The 19455-nt window shown below is 40.6% G+C and overlaps 1 protein-coding gene across 1 annotated transcript; it reads left to right on the top strand.

The window, feature by feature from the left end:
- The first annotated feature begins 2010 nt into the window (after window positions 1-2010).
- On the top strand, window positions 2011-19369 carry itpkcb (inositol-trisphosphate 3-kinase Cb). Its single transcript, XM_038694310.1, is given in 9 exon segments — window positions 2011-2324; window positions 4629-5469; window positions 5472-5965; window positions 15729-15828; window positions 15924-16137; window positions 16449-16653; window positions 16975-17076; window positions 17317-17388; window positions 17528-19369. Coding segments are annotated over 8 exon segments (2073 nt in total). The 5' UTR covers window positions 2011-2324; window positions 4629-4811; the 3' UTR covers window positions 17756-19369.
- Window positions 19370-19455: the final 86 nt, after the last annotated feature.

The following is a 19455-nucleotide window of genomic DNA, read 5'->3' as shown; positions in this document are numbered from 1 at the left end:
CTTTTACCAATTTAGCAAATTAGCTCATGTTAGCTCAACCAATGTCAAAGCAATTCAAAATCATGAGGCTGCTGCTGTTAATAAAACATTGCACAGATAGTAATTAGGTTATTCTCGTCTTTTATTTAGCTTGTCAAGCTGCTCATGCTACCTAGCTTGCTCACTGAATGGCTCGGTTGTGAGCTTGGATTATTAATCAGCATTAAAGTGAAGAGACAGTGTTAGCAGTGTTAGCTGGTTCCCGTCGGCTATGCTCAGCACCAGGGTTGGCTGAAAGGTGAGGGGTTGGTGACTGGTTGTCACGATCCTGTCCTGAGTTTCTCTGTGTCCTGTATCTTGATTCTTGATTCTCTGTTTCTAGGTTTTGGTTTTGTTTCTGCATTTTAGTCCTGTCATCTGTTCTGTACATTAGTTCTATGTGAGTTTTATTTATTGGTCTGTTCGGTATCTGTTATTTAGTCTGTGTTTTGGTTTAATCTCTTGAGTTCTACTGTTTCAACTTGTTTATTCTTGTGAGGATTGTTGTGTTAGTTCTCATTCTGTTTTCTTCTCTTACTTCTTAGTCCTGTGTTTTAGTTCTGTGTCTTAGTTCCTGTGTTTTCTTGTTTCAGTCTGTTTTCCATGTTATGTGATAGTCCATCTGTATTAGTTAGTAGTCTATGCCGTGCCTTTAGTGCCGTTTAGTCTGTTTCCTGTCTAGTTTGGTTTTGATCCGTGCCTGCCTTAGTTCCTGTCTCTTTCTGTTATTATCTGGTGTTTGTTTCATGCTTGGTTTCTGTCTGCCTGTTGCGTAGTGTTACTTGTGATATTTGCCTGATTAGTTGCTCATCTGTTTATGATCTTTCTGTGTTATCTTCTTCTGTTCTGATCAGTTATCTTAGTCCGTTCTGTTTTGTGGAGTTGCCTGTGTTTTTCAGTTATTTGGTCTGTCTTGTCTGTTTTGGGCTCCAGTTGGATTCTTGCCTTGTGTTTTGCAACCTGTTAGTGTCTGTTTTCCCCTGCTGTCTCTCTGCCTGCCTGTGTCCGTCTGCTGTTGCTGGTTCGTTGTATATCTTCTCGCCGTGTGTCTGCCTGTTATCCGTCTGTTCCTGATCCCTGTTGCTTGTTGGAGTGTTACCTGTTGGATTGTTTTGGAGTTTGGTTTCTGTTCCATTGACAGTATTTTTGTTGCTTGTTTTGGATTACCCTTGTTTGTGGACTACCATTGTTTAATTTTGGACACTGCTGTAAGTTTTGATAGCTTTAATAAATACTCAGAAACTGTACCTGTGTCATGGGTTTGGGTCCAAAAACCTGTTCCAGCCTGAAAACACAGCAAAGTGTGACACTAGTAACAACACCACTGCTATGAAGAGTGACATTATGAAGTAAAATGTGACATGGGATAAAAGTGTCATTGGGGAAAATGCCATATAAAAACAGACTTTGAAAGAGTGCATTTTGAAATTAAAATTAAAATGAACTCAAATAAAATGCCGTTATCATGAAAACAAGTGTCATTAAATAACATTTCATAATGAGACTATTCTTTACAAAATCCAATAGCATTAAACAAATTATTAATGTATGTAGGCCTATATATTTTGAACAATTTAACAAACAATTGGGCGTTTATTTATTTATTTAATAGGCTATTGAACTGTTTGGGGCTCCATCATTCTGACACTCCTTGAAGTGACTTGATTTTTAAAAAAATATCATTTTGGGGAGTTTTCCCCCCAAAAGTGCAACATTTGCTGACATTTGATTCAAACAGTCTTAACAGTACCTTGTTTATATTTTTAACAGAGTAAAAATAAAACATTGCTCATTTACAATGAATAAATTTTATTTATTTCAAAACACTTCCGTAACCGACCAAGCTTGGACATTTCAAGGAGCATTTGAAGGCAGCACTTGATAAATCCACTCTGATGTCAGGTGCCGTCTATGTTCAGGATGTGTTAGACTAGACACAGTGTTAAACTGTCGGCTTGTAATTTGGGCATTCACATTTTGCTCAATTACTAATTGTTTCGCTCACTTCCTCAATACTTTATTTATGGACAAATTCGTGTTTTAACATCATTTAATCTGAGATGAGCTAAAGTTAGTGCTGTCACTTTTTGAAGTATCAGAGCCACGTTAGCTAACTAGACCCGCCCTTGTTTTGTCAAGCTTTTTCCTCTTTCACTTTAACCACATGCTGATACTACACTGCAAACAACAGCACTGCACACTGCAGCTTAACAGTTAGCCGCAGGCACATCCCCTTTCCACCCTTCTGTAAAAGTTAAACCTCCGCATCACTGCCAGCCTTTAACAGCTGCTTCAGGATCTCTCTGGTAAGTTTGGGCTATTTGTTTTATGATTTTACCTCCAAAGCCACAGTTTATTGTTGTTTATTTTAAATCACAGTAATAAAGAAATCTAGTATATTTTTTTAGTCTTTTGCCAGTTTAAAGTCAGCTTTAGGAAGTTCTGTGTATTGTTTTGCGTCTCTATATTGCCACCTAGGATTGAAATGTCACTAAATTTGCACATATAGGAAAAAAAGTTTCCACCTGAAATTCATCAGGCAACCCTTTTCTAATTGTTTGTCTCTCAAAACAAATGTCTCAGTGATAACTAAGCCTACCATTCCTGCAGAGTGGCTGTTATTTTCTTTAGAGATAATGTATATATTTAGTATAATAATAAGTGTTTTCCACTAGGCCTACATAGTGTGTCCTCCTGATTACATACTGATGCCAGAAATAGAGAGTAGATATTCATAACGGATGACTCCTATGAATGTCATTTAATCAGTGATTTATATATTTGCCAAGGGCTGACCATCTTCCCATAAAGCATGTGTCACAGTTTGACTGTGTGTGGATGGGTGCGTGTGTGCGTACACTTAATTTTAAAATAATCAATTCAATGTCCGCATGGCAGAAGGTTCTTTATCCTTCACCTTGATGTGAGTCATTATGTAAGATTATTTATGATTGCAATTACACAAGATGTACCCGAATGTGTGTGTGGGGTTCACTATGAGCTGTTCTTTCCATTGTTATCCTTCCTGTCTCATTTCCTTTCTGTGCTCATTCCTTTCTGACACCAACGTTAAATGACAGTGAATAACAGCAGCTCACTGTGTCTAATGTAAAATGCTTGGAATGTGTATTTTAAAATAGGGGTATTTCACATTTTGTGATACTGTGACATTTGTACATGGTAAAATATTGATGTGAAAACGTGAAGTGAATGCTAGAATGTGGCTGCATAGAGGAATGTATAATGTGTCTTAAAGGTTTCCAGTTTTCACCATCAATCAGGACCAAACATAGAAATTGAAACCCACATACTGTTTGTATGTGCTGTGTTTTGCAAGACGTTTAATAACTGATTAAGGGTTAAAGGAATTTGCTGGTTCCAGCTTCTTAAGTGTGAGGATTTACTTTTTTAAATAATATATTTGTATGTTGAGTATATTGTGGTTTTGGACTGTGGGTCAAACAAAACAAGCAGCATCACCTGATGACATCACCTTAAGGCTAGGGCTCGGTGATATGGCCAAAAATGTTATCACAATAAAATATTTCATATCATCTATATTATGATAAATGTCATCATTATTTCTTTCAAGTTTAAAGCAGACTGTTAATTGTGGTTTTAAACTATTCCTTATGGTCAGAACATTAATGCCAAACACTGGATCCCTTAATAAATCTGAGGTAGAACATTCAAAACAATTATGATAAAAATCTCTTTTATTTTTATTTTTTATTTTGTACAAAATATGCATGGGTAAAATCTTTTCCGTCCCTTTTTCTTCTCATTCATTCTTGATTCTAATTAGTTTAATCAAACATTTCTTCTATTTTCTATATCATCTTCTTTACCCAACAATTAATCAATGATTTTAACAAATAAGTGAAAGTCTATGCTGAATCGATAATAAAAATAACCCCTTGTTGCAGTGTTCTGAAGTAAAGGATAGTGTCTGTGTATTTGAGTCAACATGTCTTCTACAGTTTAAATTGGACTTGTTAATGATTTGTTGTACTCATTAGTGAGCAGACAGCTTTTTGTGTTGACCATATTTTATGCCCACTGAAACTAGGCTACACTTTACAGATATGAAAATGCTGTAGTGACACTTGGTACTGTAGTGATAATACTTGGACAAGGCTATGTTGTCCAGTCACAGGAGGGCAGTATTACTATGACTAACTCTGGCGAAACTGTGTCTGAACCTCCATGAAACCTTGAATTTCTTTGCACTCAGTTGTTTGTACTGTAAGATTTAAATCGCTCCTGCTGTCAAATGTTCCTGCGAATATCTTACTGCCAGTGAAATGTATTTTAATTTCCCCTGCCACTTTTGTTTTGCCTGGAAATAAGATCTGAATTTCAGCACTGATAAATCACAGACTAATTGGCATTCTTGAGCCAGACACATGTAGGCCTACATGATTAATGACAGCCAGTGTTCACTGGGGCTATTGAGAACCTGTGCAGGTGCTTTATGTGTGCTGTTAAAGATTATATTATCAGTCTGATTAAAAAACTTGAAGGTAAGGGAGGGTGTATTGTTATAGTATGATATTGCTCATGCAGTCAGTGTGTTTACTAAATCATTCATCATCTGTTTGTTCCCACAGATATGAGCAGTTCCGACGTGGGAAAAAGGCATGGAGCAATTTAAGATTCCTCAGGCTTAATAAAGGGATTATGTGACTAATGGCTACGTTGTAGGAGTCACGGTTAAAGTGGTGTGAATTATTTTCAAACCCAACCACGGAGGGTGTGTCTGGATCACTGTTAATACTACTACGGTATGCGGGATGGGCCAAACTCGTTCGAATCTCTCGCATACCACCGCCACCACCCGAAGCAGAGCGATATGGAAAGCAGGCGAGGCTGCCCCGCGGCTCCGTATCCGCAGATTTACTAGCGGAGAAGTGCGGCGGAGTGACCAGTTAAACAGGAATCCGATGAAAAACAAAGTGCTGTCGTGTTTGGGAAGGAGAAAGCGAGACTCCAGCCAGACAGAAGCGGAGTTAGGTTGCGGAAACGGAGCCGCGGATACAGCGACGCGCCGCGATCACAGAGTAGGAAAGTTGCCGCGGGACGAGGTTGTGTCGGCGGTTCGGGAACAGGGAGCATCCCCGGGTTGTTTTGAGACACCATCCGGCCTAGGTGATCATGCCGAGGTTACCCAACACGCCGTGAACCGACAGGCGGCGGCTGGTTCATCCGATGCGTCACGTTTGGAAACGCGTACCGGAGAAGTCAGCGGTGCGGGCTGCGAGGAGCCGAAACCCGGGCGAGAAAACGATGCCTCGGAACCCCCGACGAGGGCCATGGAAGATCAGCCACCAGGGGGGAAATGTGTTGTGTCTGCGGGCAGGGAATTAACGGGGGCTAGTCTGCGTTCAGACCCGCTGCTCACCCCTGACCGGGACACTGAGCGGACTCTGTCGAGCGTGCCCCCAGGTTTGCATAGTGGACGTCGATACTGGACGATTACGCGGAGGCTAACATGACTAAATCTGACTGTTGTACCGTTTCTTGTGCGCCCAAAGCTACCGGTGTCCAAGACAACTGTTGCGCGGATGAAACTGAGATCCGGAAGGACTCTGATCGGGGCCCCCCAGGAGCCCAAAGTTTCCCGGGAACCATACCGAAACTCATCATAACCAGAGACCCCAGTCCGACCCGCTCTCAGGGGACACCGGCCCTGCTGACCGTCCGAACAGACCTCAGCACCGGGTTGTGCCTGGACCCTCACCCAGATGACGAGTCTCCCTGCTCGGACAGCGGCTGCGGAGGGTCCCCCGCGCTGATGCGCTCCCCGAGGAAGCTCTCCAACTCCTCCTCCATCGGCCTGTCCTCCGCCTCGTCCTTCGAGGAGTCCGAGGACGACTTCACAGGCAGCGACATCGAGTCCAGTCTGTCTCCGAGCCGGTCCCTGTGTAGCCCGGATGATGGGACAGGGGTGAGTGTCTTTTAAAGTGTTTGTCCACAACAAGCCATTGGTTAACATTGTCTGTGCATTTCAGTATCTATAAACACTCACATGCTGTTTTTTGTTTATATTTATGATTTGCCAACTTTTCTCTGGACAAAAATCATAAACGGACTACTGCTTTGGCTACCAAAAATATTGTGCAATAGGACATATATCATGGCTGACAGTAAGTGCTGGAGGGTCATTCCCCACCTGAGCAAATCCTGGCATCAGGATCAGGCCAAAATACTACACAGCCACTAAATAAGTGGTTTGAGGAAAACTATGGAAAATAATGGATGTTTACATACAAACCCATACACACAGACAGTACTCATGTCAAGAACTTATATCCTGCAAGTTATCAGATAGCTCAGAAGAGCACATGTCTATTTCCATATTTACACTCTGGACAGTGACCTCAGCCTCTGTCAGTAGATATGGGCTCCCAGATGTCATCTTTGTCACACTGCTGTTGGTCAAAGTCACCGGGCTGAAGTGCATGTCAAAGGTTAGATTTGTAAAAGCTGTTCAAAATTTGTCACATTGATATTTTGAGGCGGTTGACTCCTAGGATATGATGACCCTTGAAGTGCTGTTGTGTTACACAGTGTGTGGCTCACGTGGTTTTGGTGGATCTCTGTTTTGTTTTAAATTACAAGAAAATATATGTGGTTCAAAGCGTTAATGGTTGAACTCACACCACCCTGACAATAAAACCAGACTGTAACAAATTTAAACCAAAGAAGAGGAAACTGGCTCTTATCTCCAACCCCCACTTCTGAGTGCCTCTCCTCCCTTGGGTCATGATCACATATTGACAAGCTCAGACGTAGGACCATTTAAAACACTGTCTGAATGCATGTTTGACTGATGTGTCATCCCATTACAGTCACCACTTCAGTGCTGTACAGTTCATAAACAATTAGACATGTACTATCGGCGCAATCTAGAAGTTAGTTTACTAGCCCCTGAGGATAAGGGTTTTCCTCTCCTCCAGACATGAGATGGCCTTTAAAGTTTCCAAGTAGGAATTTGTCATGTCCCCCCCCCCACCCGAGTCAGGAGGCTTTGATGTACCATTCAAATGCTTGGCATGAGACATGTCTTAAAAACAGGATGTCTCCACTGGACACGGTTTATCACTGTCTCCACCTTTTGTTCTCAGCAGCGTGTGAATCCTGTATCTCCAGGTTTTCTGCTCAGGCCACGTCACCAAGCATGAATGTTGAAAGATGTTCAGCTGTTAGCATGCCATTCATATTACGCTGCCCATAACTTAGAAACCTGCTTGAAGTTGTACTCATTTATTTATCAGTGATCTAGCCCCCCCAGTTATTTTTCCACAGCAGACGGTCCACCCTCGTCTGGTGTTTTCTTTCCTTTTTCCAGAGAATGAGAAAGACATTACCCAGCCCCATCTTTAACACTTTTAACCACATTTATACTTTATTTATTTCTGCAGGGACAATACACTTTGAATAACATCACTGTAACTGTGCAAATGTTACACATAAGGTTTATTTTCAATTGTTGTGCTTTGACCAGATGATAAATTAGCCTATAAAACAAACATGTAAAATACTAACACGAGAAAGGTGTGTGTGTGTATGTGTGTGTGTGTATGTATGTATGTATGTATATATATATATATATATATATATATATATATATATATATATATATATATATATATATATATATATATATATATATCACATGTCAACAAGAAATGGTAACAGAAATACACAATTCTAGAAGCTCAGCTTCATTGCCTTAGTGTCATGTTAGTCCAACCAGTGTAGCTAAAGTATAAATCAAACATAAACATCTTAGTCAGTCTTTAGTCACATTTCTCCACACCGCAAACTTAGCAACAATTGGCTCCCAGTTACAGTAATGATCATTCGAATCAGCAGGTCAGTGGACAATGTAATTTCCTGGCTATTACACAGACAGCCGGGAAATGAGCAAACTGAGGAGTTGCACTTGAGCCGTTGTAACAAACAAGATGTGCCTGTGGTTTCTGATAATAGCTGGGGTTTAATGGGCATGCGTCTGTGTCCTCTTGTAGTTGAGCAAAAGCTCTGTTGTTAGTCCTCTGCACAGTAATTAACAGGAAGACGCTGTGTGTTTGTTACTGGCTTTAGAAGGCCGCGGCCACCCTGTCAGCTCCCAGTCAAACGGGGTACATTTTTTGCACTCTGTGACACGGGCAGATACTTGCTCAAACATGCATACTCAGAGACACACACACCTGCAGCGATGCCGTCTTTCATTCAGAGTTAAGTGTGTGTCATGGAAAATTGTGCTGAAGGCAGAGCCAGTTGCTATGCGACATCATTGCCATATATGGGACTTTTTTTCTCTCCATGTCTTGCTGTCTCTCTCTCTCCTTTTCATACAGACAGTATCTACTCTGTCCCTGACATTTCAATGTTTGATGTGAATTCCTACAAATGTCTGCTCGGCCAGCAATGCATATATTATATTATTTTAACTTATTATCAGGTGACTCCCCTCCCATATGACACACTCTTTCTCCCCCCACACTCGGGCCTTGCACAAAAGCGTAATATTTTGCCCCGAAACACCATGAGACATACAATGGAACAGCAAACGAGAGGAAAATTAGTGGAGTCAGACAAAAAACATAGACTGAAACTTTGAACACGTAGCCTACACGTGATGATGATTCCTCTTATTTATGCATGCTTATTCACATGAGCCACAATTGCAGACTTGTTTTCCGTGGCACCCATTATGCAAAGTCCCACACACCACTCCCACAGCACTTACACACAAAACCCGTGGTACAAAGCAAAAAATACAAAAGAAAGAAGTCCATTCTTTTTGTTTAGATCCACATTTCTATTTATAATCTACATTATTTTTTACAGACAATATCATCAACACAGTTAACTCAGTTACATTATGTCACTGACAATAAAAAGCTACACTCAACATTAACTTTACAAATTGGAATGACATGCAGTGGTGGAGGGAGTATTCAGAGTAAAAGTACTAATACCAGACTGGGAAAATACAAAAGTCCTGCATTCAAAATGTTACTTAAGTAAAAGTATGTAAGTAACATAAGCAAAAGGTACTTGTATCGAAAGTAAAAGTGCTCAATGCAGAACATAGACCGTGTGTTACACTATCATGTAGTTTATTATTGGAATGTTATTATGTTAATACTGACGATGAGCCTTTGGTTGAGATGGAGCTAAATGTAACCATTTTATACACAGTAGGATAGTTTAATATGCAATATATCTTATTGAATTGTGTTTTGTGTGGAAAACCTATTGAAATGACTAGTAACAAGTTAAAAAAGTACAATATTTTCCTTTGATTTAGTATAGAGTAGCATGCAATGGAAACACACCTCAAATTTGTACTTAAGTGTGGTACTTGAGTAAATCTACTCAGCTACATTTCACCACTGAAAAACACATTGGACGATCTGGAAGTTTTCCAAATACCTTTTGAGATACCTCACCTTTCAGATAAACTGTGTGCCTTTATGAACATGAGATAGCTCTCTTACTACTTAAGCTAAATAAAAAAATAAATAAAAAGACATTGGGTTTAGTTAAAAATAACAACTGCAACTTAAAAATATTTTCATTATTGAATAATCAATTTCAATGAATGAGTTCATCTATAAATAATACTAAAAAATATAACATCATGAAATGTTTCGTCTGACCATGGGTCTAAAATCCAAAAAATATTCGATTTACAGTGATCTAAAAGAGTGAACGGCAGCAAATCCTCACATTGGAGAGGATTTAACCAGCACATATCTTGAGTTTGTCCTTGATAAATGACAAAAACGTTTACTCGATTATCAACATTGCAGAGAAAACAAATAGTACTATAATATCCAGTGCTATCATTGTGTAATTTTATTTTAAGTCTCTTTTCTGAAGATGGTTATTTTAAAGCTGGGCCATATTCTGTACGTTCAGTGGCACACAACAGCTGGGCTGTTTGAACACTAAAGAGTCAGGGGAAAGGGATGTGGTTTCATATAAACTAGGTTTGAAAAAAGAGCTCCCATAGTACCAGTACACCCTGTTGTGTATACATATGTAGTCACTCCAGTAGCTGATAAGAGTCGTCTGACAGGTTCTGCTTTGTCTTCAGTATCCACACACACACACACACACACACAAACATGCAGGTTACATAGCACAGAGGAATTCATCATGCAGGCAAAAGGAGATCACCGGGGAGGGTATGGGAAGGCCTGTTGTCCCTACCCCCATGCTGCCAGTCAGACATGACTCTGGCAGGAGATTGGCTCAGCGTGGGGCTCAGGATAGGCCCTGTGGGGATTAGGGGATGAGACGGAGAGAGGAGAAGAACAAAGGTTATTAGACTGAAGAGCTCATTGTGCGAAGGCTCATGCCTTCGGGGAGAGAGGAGGAATGATTTAGGGCGAGGACGTAAAAGGAAAGGGGGCTAGTTCAAGCAGGCCGATGATAGAAAGACAGAGGAAATGACAGCTTTTTGTTGGCGGGGAGGTGGATATGCTTGATGACAGCAAAGAAGATACAAAGTATTGAGAAAGTTTTAAGAGAGGGCGGGAGCAGTGACAAGATGTTGAAACAAGAGAAATTGTAAATTGGGAAAAGAGACTTAGAGAAGAAGAAGAAGGGGGTCAGTGTGAGAAATATGTGTGAGCTTATAACACCGGATTATTTACCAGGCAACATAAGCCAGTTTACAGCAAGGCTTTACAGACTAACTGAAGCTAAATAACTGAAATAAGACAGAGCTTTAGCTAGGAGCTAACATTAGTCTCGGTTAAAGAAGGTTATAGATGATTGGGAAAGATCTCAGGTTGGCAGGGGGGCCCTCGTCCCTGGTTGTGCTTGCCCTTGGAGACCCTGTGCTGATGGTGCGGAGTATTTTGTACTGGCTGCGTTCCCGGTGTGTCTCAGGGGTCGTGTGCGCTTGTGTCAGCGCCTGCCTCCTCCTACACTACTGCTCTGTCTGCCAGGTAAAAAATGGAAAGTGGCAAATTTATCAGATTTAAATTCAGCCTGCCATATCCCTCGGACTGCTGAATATATCTGCTAACGTCACGCGTGTTTAGAAACGTGATATGAGGTTGATTTTTATCAAATGCAGGTTGACAGGTTTAGGTATTCAAATGTAATGCAGCCCAGTCTCTTTTTGTTGTTATGTGACGGCTGTTTAGCACACAGCATGCAGTTAGTCCTGTGTAGCTGTGAAGATCTCTCTATCTGGGTTAAGAAGCAAACCAGCAGGATCTGGTTCAGGACTTTAATTTTGTTACTTTCATTTAACAAACACACTCAGTTTCCAGCTTATTAGTTAAGTACACCTAGTTAAAACTAATGCTGTGTTGAAGTGTTTGTTAGATTTTGTCAACCTCTCCCTTATAATTGAAGGTAGAAATATATTCTAAAACAGTTTAATCAAAAACTGTCCATTGTCCATCATGAAGGGAGGATTTATTGCAGGACTGTTGTATTAGACTGTGTTCGCTTTAGCTAGCTAATAAACTGGCAACTGAGTGTAGTTGTCTTTTCCTTTTCATCTGACCTGCCAGCTGAACAAGCTGTACATTAGATGAATTGCAGAGGACTGTGCCTATAACCCCATCCTCCAAGTATAGTGGAGTTTATTCTGTCCTGCCAAGAATAATGAAAACTAACTTAGAAGAAGTCGTTTCCACTGGATTTATGTTTAGCTGTCAAGTAACTAAGTAAATAGTTTGATAAATAACCTTCAAGTAATGGATGTTATTGAAAACTAAGCAGATAACTAAATACTTTTCAAAATGGTTTCAAAATCACTTGTTCAGTGATTCTTATTTTTTCAATGTGTGCGTGAAGGGGCTTATGTGTTGGGTGAGGAAGGGGGAGGCTGTACACACGTATTCTTGTGATCAGTGTTATTTCTTTGAGTACTACTATTGTTTTTATCATGTGAACCACGAGAGGTGTGGGTGTGTGCAGGTGTGTTGCTTTATAACCTGCATCGAGAGACATTATCCTGCAACCCACGAACAGTAGTGGGACTTTACTTTTTGGGGGGGCAAAAAAAAAACTTATTTGAGAAAGGCAGGTTGACAGAGCACATTCATCGGCATCAAAGCTTGGTGGAATAAAGAGGAAGCTTGGAAAACAAAGAAAGCTGACACAACCTCTGTTATATATTCGTGAGTTATATAAGAGAAAGCGGAGATGGTGAAGGTTGGACTGTGAGAGGTGAAATGTGACTTCAGTGTTTAAAAAGCTTGGATGTGTGGGATGGAGAGGCAGGAGGAGGCAGCACTATTTTTCTCAGTTTGAAATGAAAGTCCAGTCTTTTTTACATATTATCTGTAGGGATTCTCTGCATTTGTCATTTTTGAAAAACACCTCTGTATCCAGCAGAACATTAGCAGCATTAGCTGCGGCTGTGACTGGTAATTTTAGTCAGATACATTTGACCCCAGAGGGAAACGCATTAAGCTGTCAGCTTGAAGCAATTAGAGAGAGAGCCTGATGTCATGTGAGTAAGAGAAGTGAAAGAAGAGAGCTTTGAGATTTGGGTGTCCGCTTCACCTTCCTCTCCTGTCAGCCCCCCCCCCGACTTTCATCCGTCACTGCGGCCTCTTTCAGATGAGGACGAATTAAGTTAATAATAGCTGAATGAAAAGAAACTGAGGTTATATGAGGTCTGATGGGTAAACACAGTTTGTGTTTTGTCCACAAACTGATACTATTATCTCAGGAGTTTATTTTCGTACTACACTGTAAACGGTTTGTCTGTTTACAGTAACTACAGTATGTTGTTCCAGCAGGAAGGAAACATCAATATTTGGCAGTTTCACATAACCACAGAACATTTATAATGTAATGTGATCTGACTTAATATGAAGTTGACTGATATTTGCGTATAATCAAACACACCATGAAAGACAGATGTGCACCTCAAATTCAAATACACTGATCAAGGCTAGACAATGTTTCTGCTCAGATATTATCTTAAATGTCTAGTATGATCCTGTTACTTTAACAGAACTGATGGATAAACTATAAAATGACCTCTTGGTAAATATACAGTACATGCATGTATATTGTCTCCTCTATTCAGAGGAGAAGGTGAGGAGAGCGGAGTCCTCATGCAGTCTTTTACACTCTTGTGTTATGAGCTTTACATAACTGGTTCATAATAATCCCTTACAACAGCACTTTCGAGACCAACTTCTGGCGACAGTTTTACTGTACCGACTGGTGGAGTGTCTGAAAGGTGGGTGGCTTGTTGTGGTTTAAAGTTGTGTGTGTGTGTGGGGGGGTTGTTCTTCATCTGATATTTTTCCGCTCTGAATACACGGAAAAGAGGATACATACTGGAAACTCTAGGAAATGTTTAGTGTTTTGTTCCCCCTCAAGAGTATTTTCAGCCTCTCAATGGTTTAAAGTCAAGGTTGCCTTTGATATGATCAAAGAATTAAGCATCTTAGATTTATTGGGGTAAACTTGTAGGTAGAAAAATGCACAGAAAAAGTTGTTTGATACACAGCAAACTCTGTGTATGCAAGAATCCTTAAATAGGAGTCAATTTTTTTTTACATTAGACAGAATTCTCTTGTAGATTAGTCATGGAAAATGAGAATTGTGCAAGTTTTTCTTTTGTATGGAGCAGCAAAAAGGATGAGGTGTTATGTTGGAGGTGAGTTAATTTGACTTCATTGACATGGCACATCCTGCGATATGAGTATTATGCATGAGCACATTGCGATGACTATGCTGAAATGATATATTGTGCAGTCCTAAAAGGTACTGATGAAATCAGAAAAGGCACATGGTAGTCTTTACCCTAATAAGGCCAGAATTAGCCAGTAATGTCTGAGGGAAATTGTGGAAGGAAAATAGCATACCAAGAAATGGTGCTGCTTATTATAGAAAACGTGCTGAATTTGATGTAGAGCCGCTTCACGAAAGGGACTTGTGAAACATGGCATCACCCTATTTCACAAATTATTGTCACTGGCACATTGCAGATAGATTTGCAAGTCCTTCGAAGCACACGCACGGGTCACAAGTATTGCTTCTGGTTTGATTAGTGAAACGTCAAAGCGAGTGGGACACAATGATCTCATGTTGAAAATATCTGCTTCCATGTTGTAAATTTGATGAAATACTGTTGGTGTTCACATGTTTTCATCACCCGTCTTTGCCTTGAGACGGCAGAGGTTATGTCGGGGTTAATCTGTTGAAGGCTCAGGTCACAGGTGGTTAGTACTCACTCTCATTTTCTCTCCCTCTTGTCTCTCCTTGAAATCCTGACATTGACCAGCTGTCCGACAGTGCACAAAGCTGTTGTACAAGGTTTCCCATCACGAGGAGCTAACACAAGCACACAGCTGTTGTTTCCCTTCTTCATTTCAAAATCAAAAATTCAGGACTGTAGACACATTTGTAAAAATGTGTGTTATTAATGATGGCTGTGAAACAGAATCACTTGCACTTTTGTGTACATTGTGTTGTACAGTTTTCAAGAGGTAATGTTTTCAAATATTGAGGCACATAAAACCTACAATATCCTTTATGTTAAGTTATGATGGATTAGTAACCTCTTTATCCACAAGACAAACTATTCAATAAAAGCTGAAATAGAGGGTTCATCCAAAATGTAGATCTCATTAATGCTCTTTTTCTAACTGTAGTGGAAAATGAAAATTCCTCCATTAAGACTGTGTGTGTTTGTGTGTGTGTGTGTGTTTGTGTGTGTATTCCCGCATCAAGCCTGTTTTATTGTGACAGGGTTTCAACAGAGCAGCTGTGGAAAGAATGCCTGTGATGAGAGCAGAGACAGGCTGACATGTAAACATGGCAGAGATAGGCCCTGCAGGGCAGGGAGAAGCACAGGCATTCACAGGCGTGTTGTAAAAAGTTTAGTTTTATTATATTACAGCCTCTTGTCCCTGCATTTTATTACTCACATTAACCTCTTTTTGCATCTGTCACACCCCATTTTCTCATTCCGTTTTTTTTATCAGGTGGTATACATAAAAAGCATTGTAGGAATGATTAGAAAGACTCCAAATTGAGAAGGAGCCAAGAGTATTCAATATGCTGTTTGCCTCTCAGTAATATCTACTGCAATGTAACACACATACACACACACACATTCCCATCCTAAACTGGCTGTGGGTTTGTTGTGATTTCCCACACACATTCTAATCTATTAACATTATTGACATGTTCCCCTCAGATTGCTTGCGTCAAAGCCCCTGTTGCACACTGTCCTTGCTCTGGTGTTTCCCAACGCAGATAACCATTACACTTACACACACACACACACACACACACACACACACACACACACACACACACACACACACACACACACACACACACACACACACACACACACACACACAGTGAGACAGTGAGGTTCTGCTTTACGACACCACCCTGGTGGCTTTGGTAAATGTTTTATGAATGGGCTTTGTGTCACGTACATTGTGCACCTGGCCTTGGCTAAAGGGGAGGATATGTCCAATGTCTACTGAGGTGTGTGTGACAGTATGTGTGCACTACAGGGTGTGTTTTCCTTTAATGAATAATCAGTCTATTGGCTGGTATTTAGCTCAGTGCTTTGTTTGAGCAGAATCCCTCGTACTGATGACTCAGAGTTTCAGATTTATCATTTGACTTGTGAACCCTGCCTTTTTGTAGCAAGAGGATGACGTTGTTTGCCGTTTTTCTTTTTCCAGAATAAGTCCTGGCACAAATTGAAGACCATGGTTCACTGGTCCCCCTTTGTCGTGTCCTTCAAGAAACGTTACCCATGGGTGCAGCTAGCTGGCCATGCAGGTATACATGAGTTTACAGTTTACTACACTCTCCCTACGTGTGCATTATTTTATCTTCAGTCTTTAATCTTCATTGTGTCTGTCTCCTCCTCCAAGGTAACTTCCAGGCTGGGGAGTACGGACGCTTGTTGAAGCGATACTGTGAGTGTGAGCAGCAATGCCTACAGAAGCTGATGAAGGACACTCTGCAGCCCTATGTGCCAGGTTATTATGGTGTAGTACAGAGAGATGAGCAGGACTATAACCTGATGGATGACCTGCTGGCTGAGTTTGACTCACCCTCCATCATGGACTGTAAGATGGGCAGCAGGTAAGAATAGGGATGAGCCAAGGATGAAGAGAGCGTTAATGTGTGGGAGACATTTTCCAAGATCATATTTACAGCACAGACCATTTTATCAGAGCTTATTTTATTGCTTTTGGGAGATACAGTGAGCCTTGAAAATCAACCTTTATACACATATAAGCCATAATACAGTTTACTCCCACCAGTTCTCCGCCTCTCTTATCGTGTTTATATAATAATAATAATGGCTGTTTTTATGGTCAACAAAGTGCTTCACATGATTAAAAAGAGCATAGTAAGACATAAAAATAAAATATCAAGCTTTTTCTTTTCAGGACGTACTTGGAGGAGGAGCTGATAAAAGCCAGAGAGCGTCCACGTTTGCGGAAGGACATGTATGAGAAGATGGTCGCAGTGGACCCCGGGGCCCCCACCGAGCAGGAGAAGGCCCAGCAGGGAGTCCTCAAACCCAGATACATGCAGTGGAGGGAGACACTCAGCTCCACAGCCACCATGGGCTTCCGCATCGAAGGCATTAAGGTCAGAGGTCATCCTGTACTCCCAGCTCTATGAGCATGGCTTGCTGTAGTGTTCAGTGCTAGTGAGGAAACAAACTGTTTCTACAAGCAGTAAACCAATCATTGGGAGTAAATATATATTATCAGTCTATTCACTGGATGGACCACACATGCTGGAGTGAAAACGGAAAACAGAAGTTTTTGGCTGGATCTGCAGCCATAAAGGGATGTTTGTTCTTTCCAGATTTAATCCAGGGCTGGTTATCAGGTTACTCAGGCAAGAATGAAAAAATCTATACATGGAGAGAGGAACAAGACGTCTTATGTTTTCTTTTTTCTCCAGAAAGCTGATGGAACTTGTAACACCAACTTTAAGAAGACAAAGCACAGGGAGCAGGTGATGCGAGCCTTGGTGGACTTTGTAGATGGCAACACTCAGATTCTGGTAAGTTGCTAGTTCACTGCTAGTTTTTTGTAAATGCAAAACAGCATAGTTTTTTTTTTTTTTGGACATTCTGAGAAATATGCTTATTTGCTTTCTTGCCGAGTGTTAGATGAGAAGATTGATTCCACTCCATTTCTGATGTATTGCCTAGCAGCATTAACAACGTATATAAGACTTTTGACTGAGTTAAGTAGGAAAGAAGTTCATTTTGCTAAATCTTAATTTTTCTCTTTTTCTTAGAAGCTCTATCTGCAGCGATTGGAGGAACTCCGATCAGTCCTTGAGCAGTCACAGTTCTTCAAGTCACACGAGGTGAGACACATGCAAAAAATGATTTGTAAACAAACCTGTTGGCTGAGTTGAAGATTTGTGATATCATCCCGTCATTTGCTCCTGTGTTGAATTGCTCACGCACCTAATCTCACCCGTCTCACCGGTTTCTCCATCACAGGTCGTGGGCAGCTCTCTGCTGTTTGTGCACGATTCCTCGGGGAAGGCCAGAGTGTGGATGATCGACTTTGGGAAGACGGTTCCCCTGCCGGCCCCCCGGACCCTGGACCACAGGACTCCCTGGGTGGAGGGCAACAGGGAGGACGGTTACCTGTGGGGACTGGACAACCTCATAGACATCTTCAGCAATATGCTCCCAGAGACACCTTGAGAAGTAGAACAGCAGTAGAACATTAGTCCATGTCCTGATGGTGGAAGAGAAAACACAAACTGAGACTGACAGTGGAAGGATCAGAAGAGTTTGGTTACTTTTTTCATGATCCACGCCATGATCCAAGTGTCTTTATGCAATTGCACTTGGGTGAAAAGAAGGCAAATGAAGACAAGCGCAGGATTTCTATTGCAAAGAGGAATATGCCAAAGGCCGACATTATGCATTAATGGTCCATTTGTGGAACTTGTGGACAGATGACCTACGATAAGTTGAGGCAAAAAGTACAAAGTTTGTAACTTTTGTCACGTGAACCGTGGTTTATTTTGAGAGACTACAGTCCTCTGAATTCATGGACATGTTTTTTCTGCAACCATTTAGCATTGCTCATCTCCCTCGTCAAACACCCCACATAGCATTCTCACAGCCATGAACTTGATCCAGAGGTGTGAAACCTTGTAATGGGAGTTTTATTTTTGTCATGGACCGCTTTTTGAACAACACTAAAACACTGGTCAGACCACATGACTAACTCGATGTGTAAATACAATTTTATTTAATTTTTGTTTTTTGACCTTGATATAACCTCCTTACCTTGTTTGTACAATTTCTGTGCCTCGCAGTTTTTAAAGAAAGAGCTGTGTGATCATTCCAGTGCAGTGGACTTCCAAAGAGTTCACCCAAGAGTAAACTGATTCACATGTAATCCCAAAGTTTGACTTCTGGTAGAAACTGAGAAGTGTTTTCTAAATTTGGGTTTTTCTTTTTCATTCAATTACAGGGTAAGCAGCCTGGCAGCAAAGTTGGAGTTTGTTGCACTATGGATCCTCACAAAGCCATTGAACAAATCACCTCTGTGTGTTTTAAGATAGGAAGCAGCAGTCTATTGCTGGGTTTACAGATGCAGAGTTGTATAAGTTTAACATAAATTTAATTTGGTGTTATCACTTAACTATATTCAGTCAGTGTTGCTGTGGATTTGCAGGGTGTTTTTACAGTAAAGCAGTAGTGTAAAGGGTGAAATGAAACTGGAATTACCTGATTAAACTGATCAGTCTTAAGCCTTTTGTGAAGTTTTACATTTCTATCAACACACAATCTTAAAACTGGACGTTTTGAACGTTTCCTGTGATTGAATGGATGATGAATAATTGAATACAAGAATATCGAGGACATTTCTGTAAACTTCATTTAGTCAAACTAAGCAGGATTTGGGGTTTTAACTTCTGCATACAAAATAGAGTTTACAGAGGAACAGCATTGTTATATTTAGAAGTCAATGCTTACGATAATGTTGTTCCTTGACTGCAGCAGGTCTTCCAGACGTCCTTTGACAGTGTTGGCAGCACTGTTTGTAATTCAAATTCAGGCATTCAGTTTTTCCATTTCTGACAAGTAAACATACTGGAAGAGAGGAACAGGATCTAGCGTTTACAAAGTATCATAGTTCTTTTTCCTCAAATCCTTTATATTTGTAAAATCTCAAACTAACAGGGTGCTTCTTTTTAAGCAAGAAGGCTGGATTCTTTACCACATTTTGTATTTTAAAGTTGCAAAGCACAGACAGACTGCAAATTGATGTGAATTCCCTGCTTTGTCCAGGTCGTGGATTGCAATAAACTGGAAATAAGAGTTTGATTTCTTTTTCTCTCCAAACACACATCATACACCTCTGTAAATCTCAAACCTCAGTGTTTGTTTACTGAACATCCCAAAAC

The sequence above is a fragment of the Micropterus salmoides genome, unplaced genomic scaffold, assembly GCF_014851395.1.
Source record: "Micropterus salmoides isolate LMB-PRFRI ecotype aquatic unplaced genomic scaffold, ASM1485139v1 Ms_hic_scaffold_3, whole genome shotgun sequence".
Taxonomy (NCBI): Eukaryota; Metazoa; Chordata; class Actinopteri; order Centrarchiformes; family Centrarchidae; genus Micropterus; species Micropterus salmoides.
The sequence above is the reverse complement of the archived record's forward strand: the minus strand, read 5'-3'. Positions and strand labels throughout refer to the sequence as shown.